Source organism: Nyctereutes procyonoides, unplaced genomic scaffold (genome assembly GCF_905146905.1).
Source record: "Nyctereutes procyonoides isolate TBG_1078 unplaced genomic scaffold, NYPRO_anot_genome, whole genome shotgun sequence".
NCBI lineage: Eukaryota > Metazoa > Chordata > Mammalia > Carnivora > Canidae > Nyctereutes > Nyctereutes procyonoides.
In genome coordinates, this window is record NW_026575051.1 from 66,909,667 (window position 1) to 66,931,485 (window position 21,819).

General features: G+C 33.9%; 1 protein-coding gene across 5 annotated transcripts in view; it reads right to left on the minus strand.

The window, feature by feature from the left end:
* Positions 1-1,247: 1,247 nt before the first annotated feature.
* WASF1 (WASP family member 1) overlaps positions 1,248-21,819 on the minus strand; it is a 63,778-nt gene continuing 43,206 nt past the window's right edge. For 3 of the 5 annotated variants that reach the window (XM_055330531.1, XM_055330533.1, XM_055330534.1), the window contains exons 2-9: positions 18,258-18,418; positions 12,555-12,689; positions 9,560-9,713; positions 8,364-8,481; positions 6,736-6,908; positions 4,712-4,891; positions 2,987-3,615; positions 1,248-2,114 (exon numbers count right to left, since the gene is read on the minus strand). In XM_055330531.1, the coding sequence (XP_055186506.1) occupies positions 1,957-2,114; positions 2,987-3,615; positions 4,712-4,891; positions 6,736-6,908; positions 8,364-8,481; positions 9,560-9,713; positions 12,555-12,689; positions 18,258-18,390 (1,680 nt within the window). In that variant the 5' untranslated portion in view covers positions 18,391-18,418 and the 3' untranslated portion in view covers positions 1,248-1,956. Of the gene's footprint in view, positions 2,115-2,986; positions 3,616-4,711; positions 4,892-6,735; positions 6,909-8,363; positions 8,482-9,559; positions 9,714-12,554; positions 12,690-18,257; positions 20,414-21,819 lie in introns of those variants that run through there. The other 2 variants (XM_055330536.1, XM_055330532.1) reach the window with 2 other exon arrangements.

Consider the following 21,819-nt stretch of genomic DNA (forward strand, 5'->3'; position numbering starts at 1 on the left):
TTAAATTGTATCATATTTTCTTGAGTTGACTTCATCACTATATATTTTTGTAAAGTTGAAAGAAACTTCTAATCACTATCCAATCTTTTTTTTAGAGAGAGAGGGAGCAAATGTGCATGTGTGGGAGGGGCAAAAGGGTGGGGGGAAGGGCAAAGGGAGAGGAAAAGAATCTTTTTTTAAATTTATTTTATTTATTTATGATAGTCACACACAGAGAGAGAGAGAGAGAGAGAGAGAGAGAGAGAGAGAGAGAGAGGCAGAGACATAGGCAGAGGGAGAAGCAGGCTCCATGCACCGGGAGCCCGACATGGGATTCGATCCCGGGTCTCCAGGATGGCGCCCTGGGCCAAAGGCAGGTGCTAAACCGCTGCACCACCCAGGGATCCCAGGAGAGGAAAAGAATCTTAAGCAAGCTCCACCCTCAGCACAGAGCCCAACTCGGGGCTCAATCTCATGACCCTGAGATCAGGACCTGAGCAGAAACTAACGTCAGATGTTTAATCAACTGAGCCATGGAAGCACCCTCACTATATATCTAATCTCTTATTCCAGGCAAAGCTACCCAAAAGAACAAAGCAAATCTTTTGTTAATTAGAGCTATTAGTTTGTTTTTTTTAAAGTCCTAACTATTGCCACAACAGAACTTAGTTCCTCATTCTTATTCCACAAAGAGTATAGGTAATTAGTTATCTACCTAAATAACCCCCAAATTATCAAGTTGCCAATGACCTCATCTATCAGCTATCTATTATTGTCTCAGCATCACTCAGATTTAAGGGAGGTGAGAAAAAAACCCCATCTCTTGATGGGAGGAACCAGAGACAGCATTGTAAAAAGATGAAGACTGCAGTCACTTTTATAGTCCAACTACAAAAACTTCACATTAAACAATCTAATATTAATGCTGCTTTCCCTCCATCCATAATCTGGATTAGGTAAACATTAACAACTCACTTTATCATTATAAAATATGATTTCAAGAATGCTGTTAAAGACAAGGTGTGTTGAAATTAGACAGCAAGCTGAGATTTTTTAAGAGCATGAGGAGTTGAAAAATGTTGATTTTGTGACCTTAGGAAAAAATGATATAAAAGCTATCCTACCAATGTGAATCTATATAATTAAGCGGAAACTATATAGCTTACGTGGTTTTTAAATCTTTTGCTTACTATCTATGTATTAAAAGCCTACTTTATATATATTTGATGAATTACCAGAAATAATTTATTCAAAGAGCAACACCTATGAACCTTTAAAATGAACCATTTATTAAATCAGACTGTTATTCTTAACAGTTAATGTAAGTTACATGTATGTTTATGTCAGAGTATTTCACATGGAAATTTTTTAAACTCTTATAGGCAAGCAAAATCGTACCACACAATATATAAGTGGGAAGGGGGGTACCGCTAAACATTCAAATAAGGCAAGTATTTAAAAACGGTAAAACAATAATTAAAAAAAAATTCAAGCATTCCTTTAAGAGAATTCAATACTACTAGCTAAATGTACTTTCTGAGTGTATTCATATAATCAAGGCAGTGTTTCTTCTTTTAAAACATCAGGAAATGGAATAAGGCTCATTAATAGATACAGCTGCCCTCAAGATTTCAATCTCAGTTGCTTTCTTTAAATTAAAATTCACAAAGTGCACAATTAAGATATATCAAAAAACTGAATCTGCTACTCTAACAACGGCTGTCCATGCTTAATACTTAGTGGTTTATTTGACCAAATTATCTTTTCAGGGAAAAAATAAAAAAGATAAGCCACTGTAAAACATTTAGTTTGAAATGTATGCTAATATTTTCTTAGAAATCAAAAATTATGGAGGAAAAGGGTTATTTATCATAAGGAAAAGAAAGCAAAACACTGGAATGACCAAACATTTTCAAAGAACAAGCACCACAAAGGACGTCTGCATTCAGTTTTGTAATATTTATCAATGCATTTTTCTTACTCCAACCAATCTACTTCATCAAATTCTGAATCATCTTCTGAATCACTATATTCCACAGCAATACGGCGAGACAGGATGGTGGCAACATCATTTTCAATGCGTTCGTGTTTAGCTTCCTGTTCACGCTGCTCTTCTACTTTGCGTAGCTGAATACCTGGTACAGAAAAGCCAAAGCATTTGTTGTAAATTGATACAATACTACATACTATTAATCTTTCTGGAATAAAATCAAATACTAACAGGAAAGTGAAAAGCAAGAGCTATTAAAAAGAATTTGAAGGGATCATATTTAGAATCATATTAATTTGGTCAATAAATTCTTTCATTATCTGTAATACTAGCTGGTCAAACTTGCCAGCTATCCTAGTGGATATCTACAGTCTATGCAGCCATGATGGTCTACTGTGCCTCCCTACTCAGCACCTCCCCTAAAAAGTTAACCAGTGGTCAAATAAACGTTGTTGAGTATATTTTCTATGGCTTTATTCTCCCCAGTATTTGAGGGAAAGGTACTATTATTTATTCTATACTGCTAGTTCCTGACTTATAGTAGGTGCTTTGGAAATGCTGGCTGAATACATGAATGAATATGAGAGGTCTTTCCTTTGTTACTAAAGGAGGAACTTTAATTCTACAAAGGTTATCTGGTAGGGCAAGTGTCACTGATATACCAAATGGACAGCCTTAACACTGAAGAAAATACCATTTTTAAAGGAGTTAATATATATATTAAACATAATATAAAGGGATTTAACTAAATTTTCTGTAACTTGTCTTTGCTTTTAATTTCTCATTTATTCAATAAACATTTTAAGAATCTCTACTGAAGTATGAAAAAATAATTGAATGTGATATATTTTCTGGAAAATGATTTAAAGTGAGTTGAACATAGATTTCTTTTCTAAAAACCATTTATGCAAAAACAGGATCAAATAAAATTTTGTAAGTGAGGAAACTGTTGTGTCAAATACTTAGAAAGTTTCTAATCTACCATAGCAATGCTTTTAAGGGCCAGGAGGAAATTACCTTTTCGTATTGCTTCCAGAAGTACACTCCTGGCATCACTGATTACAGGTAGAGTTGATGGATGACGCTTTGGCTCAGAAGCAGGTATAACTTGTGATGGAGGAGATGGAGGCATTAATGGAACATGGGGACCTGGGGCAGTAGATGGAGCTGGATGTAGCCCAGAGGGAGGATGAGTAAGAGCTGCAACTGTGACAGGTGAGGATGGTCGAATGCCAGGTGGAGGTAGAGGAGGCGGTGGTGGGGGTGGAGGCAGCCCCTGGACTTCACCTTGTGGGAGTGGATGAACTGGTACAGTCTCGCATACTGGGGCAGCTCTAGCTACTGGTGGAGAGGGCTGTACTAGAGGAGGTGCAATTGGAGGAGGAGCTGGGTGAAGAACTCCAGGGGCAATCTGAAGAGGAGCTGGAGGTGGTGGTACTGCTGGAGCTTGCAAAGCAGTGGCCGGAGGTGGAGGTGGGGGAGGGACGGGTGGGGGAGGAGTTGAAGTCATTGAAGCTCTTAATGAAGAAGTTGACAAGGCAGATGGAAGAGGTGGTGGAGGAGGTGGGGGGGTGGGGCTCACAAATACAGGTGTCCTGCCTGTAGCTGGTGACTGAGGGCGATTTTCTATCAAACCTGTAGCAGAACTGAAATGATAAAGAAGTCCTAACGAGTTATTAAAAGAGAAAAAAACCACATGAAATATATGACTACCAGTAATTATAAAAGGGTAGATGTTCTTATAAAAATTAAAAATTCTTCAGTGTTTAGGATGAAAGGAATACACCAACAAGAAAATTAATAGGTGGTGCTTTCGTTTGTCACATTCTAAATGGTCTCATCCTTCCATGCACCTGTCATATACACTCAAGCATTTTATGCTACTTTGATATATAAAATGCTAATTTTATGCTGTGATAGGAGTCTTTATAATGACTCAACATTTATCATATTACGATATTTGTAGCAATACCTGTGCCCATTACAATGCTGCATTGATATTGAAGCTATTAAGACTCCTCATATGTCGTTTGCAGATAGATCAATAACCACTAATTACAAACCACAAAAGGAAATTTATGGCTCTCTTTCTTCCTGAGGATGGAACATCAAATTGACTCAATGATAGAAGGTTGATTTTTTAACTGAAAATTATAAAGCTGATATCTACCTATTAGAAATTTTATAATCTGGGTAACAATGGACAAAATTAAACTTCAAAATTGCTTTACTGAAAGATTATTATGAGCAATTGCTTATTCTCTCTCAAATTTTCAGAGTATTCCCCATTACACCAAATTAACACACAGAATCACATTTTTGGTTCCCATTTCTTAGTCCCTTGCCACATTCCAAAAATTCTTAATTTTTATTAATATACTGTACATCATGTGCTTGATAATAAAGCTATAATAAAATGAAGCATACTTTAACTTTTAAAGTAAATTCTCATTTGCTAAATTTTCCCAAGAGAATGGGTCAGCTCTTAAGAGGCTGGCGAATTACGTCCCACAGGCCAAATTTGACCTGCTCTCCACTTTTATATATAAGGCTTTGTTGAAACATAAAGTCATTTATTTATATATAGTCTATGGCTGTTTTCATGCAACAATGGCAGAGTTGAGTAGCTGTTACAGAAACCATATGCCCACGATGCCTAAAATACTTACTAACCGGTCCTTTAAAAAATTAAAAAGGTTACCAACCTCTGAGAACAAATATCATGTGTCAGTCCCCACATACCTGATACAAGTGGGTATGGGTTTGGCATCTCCTGCTCCATGCATTGGTGGAGGTGGAGGAGGTTCATGTGGTCTCACTAAGACTCTTTCCTCAGCTCTAGTCAGAAGCTCACTCATCTGACTAAATGGCAAAGCAGATAGTGAGTAAGATCCATCCATATGGTCCACATATGTCTGAGGTCTAGAAAAAAACAAAACAAAACAAAAACAAAAAAACAGTATCAGTGTACTTTTCTTGAATTACTGGTAAAGTGTTCTACAGGAGATATTTAACATGTATCTTTTGAATGCCAATATTTTAACCACTACTAAGAAACTTCGGAAATTACATTCCTTTTGCTTTTAAAATAAAGAACACTGCTCACAATGCAAACTTTCCTTGCGGTTATTTATTTTATAATACTAATTCAATTCACAAGGATAAAAAGTATTATATATAGAATAGTATAAACAAGAAAAGTAATTTTTGGCAAATTGTGTTCAAAGTTATCAGCCCCTATTTCATTTTTTTTCTTTAAAACAAGATACCAATGATAAAAAGCTGGAATATGGAAACTACAATTTTCTACCATTGGGATATCTACCTCTTTAAGCCTACATGACTTCTGAATGTTTTGTATCAGTGAGAAGGGCCTCCATGATAACTAGCACCACAGAGATGGCTAACTACATTGTTTTGTCTTTTCAGTGTTTTCAAAGATGGTAGGCAGGGTACTCAGAAAATAATGGAGTTACAAAGCAACATGTGACTTAAGATCAAATTTAAGCAAAACTTTAGATGCCTTGAGCATGTGAAGATTTACAAATATTTACTGACTGCAATGCATGCTGGGGACAAATGTACAAAAAGAAATAATGGCTGTCTTTGAACACAGGGTTGAATTGAGCACGTCCACTTATATGAGGGTTTTTTTACGGCACATCACTGTAAATGTATTTTTTAAATGATTTTCTTAACATTTTTTCTGTGGGTTACTTTATTATAAGAATACACTATATAATATACATGACATACAAAATATGTTACATGACTATTTATGTTCTCAGTAAGGCTTCTGGTCAACAGTAGGCTATTGGTAGTTAAATTTTTGGGGAGTCAAAAGTTACACGTGGATTTGCAACTACACAGGGTGGCCCTAATCCCTGCATTGTTCAAGGATCAACTGTATTGTATTTACACTGGGTCAGGTAATATCGTAATACTTAATACTAGTAGAAAAAAATATTTATCTATAGATTTTTAAAAAATAAATCCTTTCAGTCTTTATTTTTCAGTAATGCATATAAATATCTTATATATAATTACTACTAAAACTGGCCAAGATATTAGCCTAATAATTTACATGTATTATTCCAAAGAAAACTTTAAGCTTCCTCCATTTAAAAATCAATGTTATAATATATATAATAACTATGCTCATTCAACTATATACAAATTCCTTCACAGAGAGATGCTCATATAATGTTTAGTTAGGGTAGCATGTTATTTAGATGGGCCAATGGCTACTAAGAAAGGAAAAAGACCTATTCTATAGTTCTGCAAAAGGAGATGAGTAATTTTGTTTAAAAGTCCTGATGTAACTGAGGTGGGACATGTGACACAGAAAGGGAGTCAGGAGAAAGAAAAAGGAACAAAATATTACCCTTTTTCAGCTCTGATTTTATATGTAGTATATCAGTAATATCTCAAAAAAATTCTAGACCCCATTCCTCTATTACGAAATTCTAGCAGACTCTGCCTGAAGAGAGAACAAGGGGACTTCATAGGAAAGCTAAAACAATGCTGAAGATCATCAATTCCAACCACCTCTTTCTGTAGATGACAAAACTAAAATCCAGGTATGAAAATGGCCTGCCCAAAATCAGAGTTTAAAAGGCTCACACTGGTCAGGGTTTCAAAAGTATTTCTATAGCTTAAAGCAGGGTCTGCTGGTTCAGGACCTAAGACTTAGAGGCTTGGATATTAGAAATAAATCCAGTATTTTATCATTAATTTTGTTAAAACACAAACAAAAGAAACGAAACCTTGTTTCAAAATGGGAGGCTGGGCCATTAGCAACTTCAATATGCTTATGTAAGAGATTAGCATCATCTTCAGCCAGCTCTGGACCTTGGGCCAGCTTCTGCCATTCTCTCCGCCTGTCATGAGGTGCTCTTGGCACTTTTTCTGGCTCATGAGGACGATCTAGATTTTTCTGCTGTAACAGATGTATTGAAAAAAAGCCAAATGCTGAAGTGCTAAGTTTTTAAAAGAAGTTATAACAATCAAAATAAAATTAGAATATTAATACTGAAAAAGACAATGCCCTCATAATATAGTTAAAGTAACACAAGGACAGTTCATTTGCACATTCATAGTTAAATCTTAGCTAGTTGGCTTGCAATCCCAATTTCTTGTCATGTTTCTTTAACTTCTAATTTGAATTGTATGCCTAAATAATAAAATTTGAGGTCAGAAAATCCTTTCAGATGAAAAAAGATTCACCAACTCTGCTCCCATATCTATTAGTTTTTGCAATGAGTGATATTTCTATCACTAATGGCACTATCTCTCACCAAAACCCGAAAATTTATTAAGGATACATAATCTGGAAAGTGACCCATTAGCCAGCCAATACAATTATGCAATTAACCCATAATAACTGTGTCACTCAACAGAAAACAGGATATTCAAAAAATAAAACACAAAATAATTCTAATTGTGGGAGAAAGCATAGAGAGGTCTAGAGTCGGTATAGCAAAGTCAAACGCCTACAGGGGCCAGGCAGATGGCATACATGAATGAAGAAAGTCAGGTCTAAGATGGGGATTGCAATGAATAAACAGGTATGTCCATCTAAGGCTTTCCAGTTCAGCATTTTAAAACCACTGGGTTTGTCGAACAAAGCACTGACTGCAGGCATAATCTGAGCTGCCAGTCACTAGTTTGTGAACACTGGCTAGAACGCCAGGATACTGTCTAGTACAGAAAATAATAACATGAAGGCATTATAGGGAAAGGGAAGGAGGAGCGAGAGAAGTACAGGAGAAACAGAGGGATGATGAAAACAGAATTTACTTCCTTCATAATTCTGCCTAAATACCAATTTTGCTTCCTCCTTCTTTACTTCTATTATCATCAACATGGAATAAAGAAGATCCAAGTGAATTTTATTACAAAGTAGAAAATGGCAACACAGCAGATAGATAACAGGAGTTTAGTGAGAATATAAAATAATCTTTCCATAACACTTAGGATATGATCTGTGTAAGAAAATGTTAGCTTAATCTACTTTGCTAATATCCGCACAATATTCCTTCATCCTTTTTTACCAGAGTGCCCTTTTCTTCCTTGGTCCATTTCACTACTATTTGTTCTGAAATATTTATTGTAAGCTTTGTTTCAAGTATTTACCAACCCTGTCCTCTGGCTAAAGCAGATGCTGTTTTGTTCTACCTAAAGCCTCCACGCATACCTCTGTAATGGCACTTATCATACCATATTATAATAATCTGACTGCTCATCTGTTTCTCCGTTAGACTGTGATCTTCCTGTATGGTTATAAAGATTTCAGTATAAAACTGTCAAAGCAGAAGCTTAATAAAGTTCCATGTATGCAACAAAACACAAATACACTAAAACTAACTTCAATTTTTTCAATCTCTTGTAATACCTTCTGTTTCCTCTTTTCCTTCCTTTTATCCTCTGTATCTTGCAACATTTTTTCTTTCCATAGATCAAAGAAATATGAAGGATTGGTATAAAACTTCAAACCTTCTTTGCCATCATCTCTGAAATATAAATTATCAAAACATATATCAGTAAGACTTAGGCAATCAGAATAATTTTACTAAAATGTTTTTTCTCCTATATCAATGAAATACAGCAAATGTAAAAATATTGGCAAAGTAAATTAGAATGCTTCATCAATAAAATATTTGTCACGAATCAGACAAAAAAACTAAGGAAAATGGAAAACCAGGTTTTTTCAGATTACTAATCTGAAGAACAGCTGGGACAATTTTCATCCCTAACTTGTGCTGAACACCAACTTTTCTAGAAGTCATCTAGAAAATTCCAATAGTTAAAAAAGGTTCTGCCAAAGATAAAAGCCTGAAAAGACAACATCATTTAGAATAAAGAAATTATACAGAGTTTCTGCCCATACTCTAATTTACTTATTACTTCACCAAACCCCAAAAATATCCTTTAAAACTCATTCTAGTAGTAACAGTTATTTTTATTCAATGACTTGCATACTGACAAAAGTTTCAAATAAATATCTGAATACCATTTCATTCCAGATATGTGTTATGTATCTTAAATTATCCACCTAACAAATCATGTGAAAGTATCCTGAAAGAAAGCCTGAGGAATTCCAGATTTTATTTTAAATGATAAAAAATATTTTTAAAATAGATACTGCACATTCATCTTGTAGAATCTTAATGCATATAGATCAAGAGTAGGCATGAGCAAGCAAAAATGGTATTTATTTTGTTAGTGGGGTGGAATTTTGAGCTCTTTTTTATTTTTATCTAACCAGCTATTACATTAAAAAGACAGTAACTCATATTAATAAGTTGTCCCTTCATATTAATAAGTTTGCCACTGGCTTTGATTAATAATACTTCTCAAAACAGCTCCCTTGAATAAGTCTTGTCTTTTGTATGCCAGAACCTTGGGAATGCACCTAGTGAATAAAGCAAGTTTTCTAAAGGTGATGGATAAGGAGGGTTCTCTGTGTTGGTAAAAAGCCCACTGACATAAAGAATGTTTGTGGATTTGGCATTTAAAGGTAGACTGCTACTTATTTGGACTGAAAGCCAACAGTAAATAGCCAGCCTTCATGTTTATTAGCCCACTGACCTATAAGGAGTGAGTATATTGAGAGGTGGAGGCTGTTCACAAACATCATATGTCTCCTGTAATGGAATAGGCAAAGTCTTGCGGTCAAAAAGCTGCTGATCTTGAATTGTAGAACTTCGGAAAGCTTTCCTCATTGTTATATCTTGCAAAGACACTAAAACAAAAATAAAAAATGTACTTTATTTATTTTACTAAGTGGGATTTAATATAAAGGCAAATTCACATACTGTATTTAAGCATCAGCACAGCTCAGGAAGTTGTGACTATAGTGGCTTATGAATCAGGCACCACATTTTAAATGCTCCAATATTCCAATATCATTCTAACCAGAAATGTTTGAAGGCATCTTTGATTTTTAAGGCTCAAAGGCTCTAATTGCATACCTAAAGCATGTCTACATTTCTCATCAAATATCTTTTTCCTATTTGCCATCCCCAGCCCCCACCAACCCACATTTTCTTCTTCCTTTTTTTAATTATCTTTTTTCCCATTTCCCTTTATTACTTTTATTTAGCTTATACCAGTAACACTGAAGGAATTACTTAGTCCTCAGCGGCATTCTGGACTAAACATACTGTTGGCCTCTATGATATATTTACACTATAAATATTATACATATGCTTCAAACTTAAAACAAACTTTACCATAAAGAAAATATTATCAAGGGATCCCTGGGTAGCGCAGCGGTTTGGCGCCTGCCTTTGGCCCAGGGCGGGATCCTGGAGGCCCGGGATCGAATCCCACGTCAGGCTCCCTGCATGGAGCCTGCTTCTCCCTCTGCCTGTATCTCTGCCTCTTTCTGTGTCTCTCATGAATAAATAAATAAAATCTTAAAAAAAAATTTAACAGCATTTTGAAACCGTTGATTTTTGTTACATATAGGAACTACCTCTGTATTTTTGATATTAGATGGCATATATTTATAACTTAAGTGTTTAACTTTAGAAAGTTTGGAGGTAAATTATATATTTGAAAGTATGGTCATAAAATATTTTTCCACTAGTAGCAATTATTTCAAGAATTTCATGAAGTATGATTAATATACATGTACATGCTTCAAAAAGATATCACTTAGAAAAAACACCCAGAGAATGGGAGAAAATATTTGTAAATCATGTATTTGATAAGAGGCTTGGACCAAGCATATACACAGAATTCTTAAAACTCAAGAAAAAAAAATATTTCAACTTAAAAATGGTAAAACAACCTCCAGAGAAGATATACATCTGATAAGTCACTTAAACAGTGATTTTAAATCCTAGCTCTACCACTTCCTGCTGGATCACTTGTCTCTAAATGGTTACAAGCCATGAGAAAATGCTCAACATCATTAATCATGAGGGAAATGCAAATACATTCCACAACATGAACCAATAATGAAAACATTAGGCTAAATGAAATCAGTCAATCACTAATGGCCACATCTGCATGATTCCATTCATAAGAAATGTCTAGAATAGGTAAATCCATAGGGGCTGAAAGTAGATTAGTGATTGCTTGAGGCTGGGGGAAAGGGAAAATAGAGAGTGACTGCTAATGGATATATGGATGTTTTTTTTTGGGCGATGAAATGTTCTAAAATTGATTATGCTGATAGTTGTGTAACTCTGTGAATATACTAAAAACCACTGAGTTGTACACTAACTTTAGACAGGTTAAATGTAGGGCAATGAAATATATCTCATTAATGCTGTTCAAGAAGAAAAAGTATTGTTTTGAATTTTTCACATCCAGATCTGAGTTTATATCTTTGGAAGCATAGAAATTTAACACGGTACTTGTCTACTTATTTAGGTTTTAAATTAGGTTACATCAAAAGAAGTTGGTTCAATCATGAAGCTATCTATTATTACACTCTATTTTTTGCTTTTTCCAGTGATAGCTTCTATTATTTTCATTCAAGTTTAGGTCTATTATATAACTTGCACTTATACTAAAAATGTTATTCAGCAAGAAAATATTCTGAAGAAAAGGTTATAAGAGACATACATTAAATAATTCTCTAGGCAAAATGTAGAAATTATGTTCTGAATAGTTCCATTTCTTTTTTTGTAAGGGAAATAACCACCAAAAAAAAAAAAAAAAAACCAAGAGGAATTTGAGACACAAGAGTTCTCAGTGAATTCTATCAAAGTATAAAATGTTGTTTTACAACTAAAGTTTTTACCATTATTTCAGACTGTAATATATTGTTTTACACCTGATATCCCTGGTTTAATACTCAGTATAGAATACTTTTGTCCTACATACAGGCAATTTGGTTTTTTTGAGAAATGGTTATTTAAAGTGAGGAATAACATTCAAATAATTAGAGTTTAGTAATTTAACAATATGTACACGTAAAAGAATATTAAAAGGAATTATAACAGAATAAAACCTAAAAATTTCAAGTGATTTTCAACAATTTTTATTTCTGGGACAAAACTATACAAATAAATTATAAAGAAGAAATGAAAAAAGAATAGAGAAAAAGTCTAGCTAAAAATGTTTTTATGTCATAGGTACCTGAGTGGCTAGGTTGGTTAAGTGTCCAACTCTTGATTTCAGCTCAGGTCATGATTTCATAGGCATGAGATTGAGCTCTGTATGAGTTCTGTACCCTCCACACTTTGTTGGTGGAGGGTGGAGTCTGCTTGAGATTCTCTCTCTCTCTCTCTCTCTCTCTGTCCCTCTCTCCCTCCCCCTCCCTCCTTGTGCTCTCATAAATAAATAAATAAATAAATAAATAAATAAATAAAATCTTAAAATCTTTTTTATGTCAAAAAATTAAAAGCTATTTAATACACAAAAAGAAGCAAAAAGAAAGAGAATAGAAAAGCCAGGAGAGTCATACTACTATTTATAGATAATTCACTGATTTATTACAACACGAAGATCAAAGGCCATGAGTAAAAAAACACCCCTAATAAAATCTGAGTTTAATACTGTTTTTCAATATATTGCTCATCTCATCAAACCTAAAATACATGTGAAAGAAAATATGAATAAAACTTACATTCTTCTTCTTTAGGGTCAAGTTGTGTAACACTAACAGATAAACGGTCCACACGTTCTTGTAATGAGTTAACTCTGAAGGAAAAACTATGTGCTTCATTAAACAATTCTCCAAATATATCTTCAGCATATTTACCTAGGCAAAAATGAAACATATACCATACATTTAATGTAATCAGAGATAAATATCAAACAATTTAACATTTTAAAAGTGCCGCCCTGATGAATCTGGCATTTGTTTGGAACAAGTTTATGCTTTTTAAACACTAAAGTAACCAAATTGAGACAGGGAGGGAAAACAACATAAGCCCTGGGAAATCTGGTTTTAAATATTACCACTTCCTGCTAGATGACTTGTGCCTAAAATGCAAATACTACATCTGCCCAGTTGTTGAGGTTAGAGACCATTATGATGTAAAAATACATACAAATAATACCTCTTTTAAATTATAATTCATAAATGAGCCCTACTCTAGAACTGATTTTCAGGCAGAACCTAAGAGTCTTCACAAGCCCAAAAGACGACCAGTCTCAGATATGCCCAAAACGTGGACTCTGAAAATTTAGGAGATATTTTATATTTTCTTATTCTATTTTCTTAAAAAAAAAATCATAAATCTAAAATCACTGTATTTTCTCTAGTCATATAAATTTCTACTACTGAAAAGAATAAGTGAAAATAACCCTATCCTAAAAGGAGAAAAAAACAGAAATGTCTACCTAGTAAGTAAGCCAGGGAGAAATTTAGGCAACGTACAACAAAAACGTCATTCAAGTGTATTTAGAACATATAACATAAGACATACTTGCAATATAAAGGTGAGTCAATTACTATGTGTACCTTTGAGTAAAAAAGAAAAAATTAATGGCCTTCCTAAATGGAGACATTTCAGACCCAAGAATACTGTGTATGTTAAATCTAGCTCAATAAGTTAAACCCCAAATGAACTCTATTGAGACAGTGCCTAAGTCAGAAATATGTTAAATGAATTCATTAATCTCACTAGTTTATATTTGAATAATATTGCATTTTTTCAAAATGTTTCAATATATTAACAGTTAAATCAAAAAGCACTGAATGAGGGCTCGTCCTGTGCCAAGCCAGTGTATGACCTTCTGACGGCACCAAAAAGCAAAACATAAAATTCCTTTCCTAGAAGATCCTATAATATTAAGAAAAAAATCAGAACTTTAAAGTCTCTGTAATAAAGAACTTTAAGGCCCACAAAAAAATAATAAAAATATTTTGTATAGATTCACTTACTTACGTGTATCTTTAAACCAAATTGACTGAAAATGTCTTATGTGTCAGACATTGTACCAGACCCTGGATATATAAAATGATGGAAGAAGGTCTCTGCCATTTTTGAGTTTTGAACAGAGGGGGAAACAGACATCTAAACAAATATGAAAAGCAATTTAATAAGTAAGTCCAAATCTTTATTCTGTTCACTTTGAGGCCTTGATATCAATTTCCTCGCCTGTAAAATAGGGACAAAAATATCTGCTTCAAAAAGAATTTATAAGAAAAGGTGACACACTGAGCAAAGAACCTGGCCACAAACAGGGCAGGAGGTCAGCAACAGGCATCTCTTACTATAATATAAGGTAAGAGCCACAAAACACAGAGAAAAAACTTTTGGGCTTGGGATGGTGTCTGAGACACTTCCAGAGACACAGTTTCTTTGGCAGATAAAGAGAGCACCCCAAGTCCCAAGTGTAAGAAAAACTTTACCTAAAAGTTATTCATTTATCCAACAAATGTTAGGGATACAAATGCTAGGAATACAGAGATAGAAGAGACAATTTCTTCCTTAAAAGAGCTTAGTTTAGTACAGGGATCCTTAATTTATAATCTGTAAACCGACAGAAATTATACACAGGGTTTTAAAAATGTGCTTTTACATTTTTCTGAAGAAAGGGCCCACAGTTTTTCAAAAGATTTTTTAAAAAAAAGAGTCTATGCTCCCCCCACTACAGGTTTAAGTACTAAAGTACTTCAGTGGATAAAATAAACATCCCATCTGTTCTCTTTGCAAAGCCCTTCTTACTTTCCAAATCTACCTCCTCTTCCTCTTCGAGGTAAAAGACATAAAGTTTGCAATGTAGAATTGATTTGGCATGTATCTGAATTTGAACTAACCTTAGAAGTTATTACACTTCTCACCCTTCAAGAACCTACTTGGTCTCTTTACTATCTTATCATCTACGATGTTAAAAATCTAAATCAAAATTCTCTCAACTAACATCCTATGTCTTCCAAAATCATTGTCTGCCATATTTATCCAATATCAAGTGTCCTTTTAATCCCCCTTATATATTTATTTTTACCTCTATTCATTTGCCTATTCTTCATACAAGCTAAAAATGCCTTCCTTCCCCTTTCCTCTCCATTTTCCAAATTCTTTTGTTTCTTAAAGGACTGATTCAATTCGCATTTCATGCAGCAAGCCTCCTGGAATGACTAGACCTTATTTTTATCTCTTTTTTTCTCAGTTCCTGCAATCTAAAACTCAGGATTTTAATTATATACATGCTCACAATGGTCAGAATGATTTCAGTATTAATCATATTTGACTCTTTCAATTCAAATGGGGTATATGCTCTTTTCAAAAAAGAACCATGTAGCTTTATCACACAGCAAAGTATTCAGTGTTATCTGTCCATTGTCTATGTTTCTAATTAGTCTTATCAGGCCAATCTATTTATCCTCCTTCCTACCTTGCTATCTATCTGTCAAATTTAGGTTCTATCAGCTTATCTTGGTAGCATAAACTGACTGTGTTTAACAAAAGGATGGCCCTGGGAAGAGACAAAGGTAAAAGATCCCTCAGGTTATTAGAGTCTCAATGGTCATTAAATAAGACAACAATAAAATGGATAAGAATTTTGGTAAAACAGAAGAAATTTAATGAAAGTGAATTCTATGTTTTCAGTTTCTATTATAAGACAGAATTGTGCTCTACTAGGAAAAACATTCTTGTGAGGAAGAAGACAGGAGGATGTCCCCCAAGCCATGCCAAGCCTTGCAATTTACCTTTATTTCTGTGTTCTCTTAACACTTTTGGTACTAGCAACAGTACCAAAGTCAACACCTCAATTACCTGAAACCATTTTGGATAGCCAAGTTCACAAAGTAATTCAGAGATTATTTAATGCATTAATCATTTTAACTACTTTGGGTGAAAACTTAAGTAGAAATGCAAAATTAAACAGAATTTAACCTTTTCTTGAGGACTCAGTGATGAGTTGATTATGAAATCAAAATGTTCTAAGCTAGGATCCCTGGGTGGCGCAGCGGTTTGGCGCCTGCCTTTGGCCCAGGGCGCGATCCTGGCGACCTGGGATCGAATCCCACGTCGGGCTCCCGATGCGTGGAGCCTGCTTCTCCCTCTGCCTGTGTCTCTGCCTCTCTCTCTCTCTCTCTCTCTCTCTCTCTCTCTCTCTCTCTCTCTCGCTGTGACTATCATAAATAAATAAATAAATAATTAAAAAAAAAAAAAAAAAAAAAAAAACAAAATGTTCTAAGCTAGAAAGCAGACCTGAAATGTGTAAGAATATCTGCTTTTACATGAAATGGCCTCTTTCTGGTTTTTATCTCGCTTCTTCCCTTATGTCACTTCTTCCTTTGCTGTAAACTACTTCTTTTGACTGGCTTAGGCAATACCTGCTTCTATTTTTATCTCCCCTATACCTCTCCTCTTTTAATGTTCTGAAGCATAAATGTTTGGAAATCAGATCATCAATCCTGTATGAAATATCAAAGTAAAAGTAAACAGACTCTGAGAGAGGATCAATTGGCTATTGTATGTACATAGTTTTTAAAAGTGCATGGGTTTGTTTATTTTGGCTAGCTAGGGGCCTTTTAAATTTAATTCCAGATTCCCAACTAGGTCAGTGGGAAAGCTGCCAGAGAGTTTAATTCCAGGGCAGTAAACTATTGTTACACCTTGCTACAATATTTTATGGGTTTTCTTTTGTTTTTGAATTTCTACAAACTGCTTAGAAAATGCCTACAATAGTCTCAGATTCTAAATCTGAAGCATCTAAGATCGAATTTAGTTATATTTTTACAAGTTATTTCTATTTTCAGAGTTTGGCTATATAACAATGACCATGTGCTTGCTGACAGATGTTGCTTATATGGATTATATCAGACTTGAACATTACTTAAGTTTCCATCTTTAGGTTATATAAAAAATGGGTTAGTACAGCAAATTAACACTCTTAATCATTGTTATTAGTTCTAAATTCTACACTGAGAATATACCTAAAACAATATGCCTGTATCAGATCCAAAATTCACTTTAAGAAATCTTTTAACTAAGTTCATTGTCATATCTATGCTCTTAATATGTATTTTAATGTTAACCGATGTACTCATGTACATGTGGTAATACAAATCTGATATGAAGTCACGTTAGATTTAATTAGGGCTAGGTCACAAAAAAGGTCAGCAATGTCTTTAAAAATATGGTTAAACATACATCAATATGATATCTAGGACTCTTCTTTTGACTTCTCTCAAAAGTATATTCTATATTGACTTTTCCAAGAGAGAAACAGGTAAATAATAAAATATATGTTAGTGATTCACTGCCAATAATTAACTGAAAAAAATCTTTTATTTTTAAAACTATTTCAGAGGCAATGTAGAAATTTAGTGCTCTAACCAAGAGCATTCAAAAGTAATTTTTATATTGCTCTAGCTGCATACGTGTCTATGTCCAAATGCTCTCACTTGAAACAAATTTGATTAACAACCTCTCTTTATCTTGTGCTAAGTACTCAATCACAAAAAGAAAGAACAAAAATTAAAAGGAAAAGCAAAGCGTCGGTCTTGCTTATCAGGACAATCTATGTGGGTAGGTATGGCTAAGAAATATCTAGGATCACTCAGAGAATATGTCTAAGGCCAAGAACATCTTGTTTTTTCCTTTAAAATGAAATATATCTTATTAAAAAGCTAAGGCAAAAAAAATAAAAAAATAAAAAATAAAAAGCTAAGGCATCAATTCAAAAGACAGATTGGATATAATTTACTTAATGGCTTAACTTAGCAGTTCTGTTCTGCAATCTTATAATGGGAACACATTGCTTGTCTCCTTCCCTACCTGCTCATTACAATGGCCTCTATTATCTGGCCTGCTTGCCTCTTGTCTGTGAGGCCAGGTTCACTTGCTACTTTCACAGCAGGCTGCATGTCAGACTCCTAATGTCCTTTAGACAACTACTTGACTAACCTAATCTTCTGAGTAGTGACTACTCCACACCTTTTAATTTTAGATATTTGATAATATATATAAGTATTTCTTTAGGCTAATAAAATATATGTAAAGAGAGAGATACTAGTGAATAATTGAAGCCTCTAAAAAAGTAACAGTGATAATAAGCAAGCAAAAGTTCAACCCTAGCACTATCCTTCATAGATCAAATCATATTTTAAAAACAATTTCAGTAATTCTTATCATGTGATCCTGTTCCTAAAATTGTCCTTATTTCTCTTTCCCAGAAGAAACATGCAAAGAAGAAATGATTCAAAAACTCATTAATTTTATTTAAAATAGCCACCCTTTTCAAGATAACTTTGTATTCTCACCAAACGTCTCCCCAAATTAATCATAAGAACATCTTCTTAATACTCTAAAGCATAACATTATGGTTTGCAAGAAATATTTTCATTGATATAAATAAAAATACTTACTTAGGCTACTTAGTTGTCTAATTATATTTGCCAAGGAAATATTGGTTACACATTCTAGTTCATTCTTAATGCCTCTAGGCAGTGCTGTGTGGCACAAGTGCCTAGGATCAATGTTTCTTTTCACTAATGGCATCTTGAGATCAACCTCTGTGCCAGTTCACCTGTAGGAAATCAAACAATAAATTAACATCATTCAACTGTACCCAGAATAGAGTAAGACCTCATCTTTCACATTTAACAATAAAATATTTGCTAGTATAAAGAATGAAAATGGAGTTACTGACTAAATGAATCAAAACTTATTTATTAGCCACCTTTTATCTTCAATTATTAGAATGTTAACTTATATAAAAATGGAAAAAAACTTTTGAAAAAAAAACTTTCAAAGTCAGTTGTTTCATAATGAATTCATAAATCACAATTATTCTCCTAAAACCACAGTTTTTACTTACTACAACTAGGTTTTTGTTTTTGTTTTAGAGAAACGGTGTGAAAGGTCTTCTCTAAGGAAGCACATAAGAGGATTAAAGAAGCTGGAAGAGCAGTATCAAATTTCCACTTCCATGTAAAATATATCAGGTGTTCCAATGGCTCAGAGATCAAATAGTACAAATAGCCCTACATCTTTAATCTCATCAACATGGGCCCTATCTTTAATTGATCAAACAGTTCAACCTTCTTCCAATTACAGGCAGTCCTTACTTCCCAGGGCACAGATTTCAGCTATCATAGATTTAGTTCAATAACACCAGTCTCCGAAAACATGGTTGCCATTTCACTTACCATACTATATTAACTACAACTGCATAAATACAAACTTCCTTGCTAGCATGTCAGTCTACAAAGTACTATGTTAATAAGAGATGTATATCATAATCAGTGACTGATCACTTCCTTCCAAAGTTAGTTGGTGACTGGTCATTCAATTCACCTGTCTATAAAGATATCAAAGCATGTAGCTGGGTTACCTTCTTGCCTCCTAAACCTACCTGAAATTTCACAAAACAAATAACTAAAAGGTGGCATTGGCTGACAAAGGTGAAAGTACAGCAAAGAAATGAAAAATGATAAAGCTGGAAGTGAAAGTGAATTCAAATGTAAATGGAGTAATAGAAGAAATAGCTAATTGTGGAAATGTTGCATTATCACTGTTTGAGAGATTTTAGATCCATAGTCGAAAGAATTAAGTGAAGGTACTGACATAAATGAGGAAAGTGGTTGTGACAAAAAGGAAGATGTCCCTGAGAAAGTGATGCCAGCAAAAACTTCACATTAAAGAAACTCTTGCAGATATTTCCTGACATTGAAAATGCAAAAATAAAATGCTGGCAGCTGATCCAAATGGACAATTTGCCAAGGCACAGAAAAGATGCTCACTCTGGCTAGATCTACTATTCTAATTTATACAAGGAGATGGCAAAGCACTGTTCAAGCTACTCTTGATAAGTTTTTTACAAAGAAATAAAACATTTTAATTCTCATTGTTTTTAATGTATTATAATACATGGTATTAAATGTATTTTTATATAGTTTTACTATTTTTTTCATTTCCTTATATACATTCATAACCAACATAAAAGTTTTAATATCTTGACAAAAATTTTTAAAGATCATAGAACAATTGTAATTTTTCCCAATGATTAAAATCATTATGTAGGTTTTAGTTTGTATGACCATTTTTTTGGTCCCACACTACCATGAAAAGTGAGGACTACCTCTACTCAACCAATGCCAAATAATGGTTATGAAGGAAGTTGTTTCAAAACATTACCCTAATCTCAAAAAAGGATGGACAAATTTTGTTGTGATTAAAATAGTGCCAAAGTGTTTGGAAGAGAAAAGTTCTCTTCCTCATCCTTTTACTTCAATATTAGATTCTTTTTTGTACCTTTCTGTCTTACTCCTTGGCGATGTTAATGGTCATTTATCTAACTCAACTATCGAAATCTTGGTGGCAAAAGTAAAATAAAGCCTAACAACTTTGTTTCCTACATCCTGAGAAAACAGCCTAATTCCTGTTTTAGAGAGTTTACAACACTATTTTTAATGTAGGAACCTTTGTCATATTGGGAAAGGGTAAAAAAAAAAAATCCTAAATGCTAAAAGGTATAATTTAGCTAGCAAGCAAAACTAAAATCAAATTCACTTGAGGTTTTTTTAAATACTGCATATGATACATTTTTCTCTTTGAAAAAAAAAAAAACTACATAGAATTGAACCAATAACATAAATTTTAACATCTTTTAATCCATCATTGACTAACTTGCCTATTTAAGGGTGAAAACCTTTTATTTAATAAAAAAGCTAAAGTATATTGTGCTAAAACATAAAAAAATTCTAAAAATTGTTAATCTGTTTTCTTAGGTCATAACTAAACATCATAGCAAACAAAAATTTCCCAACTATTACATAATCCATGTGATTATAAAAGTAATTGTTTGGGATACCTGGGTGGCTCAGTGGTTGAGTGTCTGCCTTTGGCTCAGGGCGTGATCCCAGAGTCCTGGGATCGAGTCCCACATCACGTTTCCTGCATGGAGCCTGCTTCTGCCTATGTCTCCACCTCTCTCCCTCTCTCTCTCCCTCTGTGTCTCTCATGAATAAACAAATAAAATCTTTTTAAAAAAGGGAAAAAAAGTAATTGTTTGCTAAAACCATTCCTACACTTCTTCATTTATTTTCCTGGGTTCCTAGCAATTAAACTGCCAATTATTGATGGAAACATCAAGAGATTGAGAGAATGAAAATGAAAGTCTACATCCTCTAAAGATTTTTAAATTATTTAAGATAAAATAATTCAGCTAAAATTTCAATAAATCTGTTCTTAATTCAAAGAACATTTTATGGGTTTAATTTTAAATCCTGATATGAATATTAAAATTAAAATATAAAATTAGCTCCAATACTGCTAAAGGGATCATGGGTTTTTTTTGTTGTTTTTTTGTTTTTAAAGATTCCATTCAGCTATTTATTTGAGAAAGAGAGAATGTGTAAGCAGGGGAGGGGAGCAGAGAATGCGCGCAGGGGGAAGAGCAGAGGGAAAGGGGAGGAGCAGGGGGAGGAGCACTGAGTGCAGAGCCCAGTGTGGGGCTCAATCTCAGGACCCTGACATCATGACCTGAGCCAAAATCAAGTCAGATCTTAGCCACCTGAGCCAGCCAAGCACGCCAGGAATCATGTTTATTAAACTAGCCTATTAAAAACCCTCTTACAGAAGAATAAGGAAAATGAAACTAAAATCTGAGCATAGCAAGGTGTTTGACAATTCTTTGTTAAAATTCTATTTTGGTGACTATTATTAATATCAATATGTTCTCTAAGTTATTTTAAGAATGCTTCTGTTGACCCAAATTGAGACTATATATCTGTATAAAAGTATAAAGCAATGATGTAAGGTATTAAAAATAACCCAAGATCAGGTATCACAGTGATCTCAGAGCACTGGAAATCAGAAAAATACATTATCTGAATTCTCATTTTCAGAACTCAAAAATGGTTTGCAAACTTTAAGATGTTTAAAGGATTCCTCCAATTATCAACTGCAAGAAAAATAAAAGAGTTG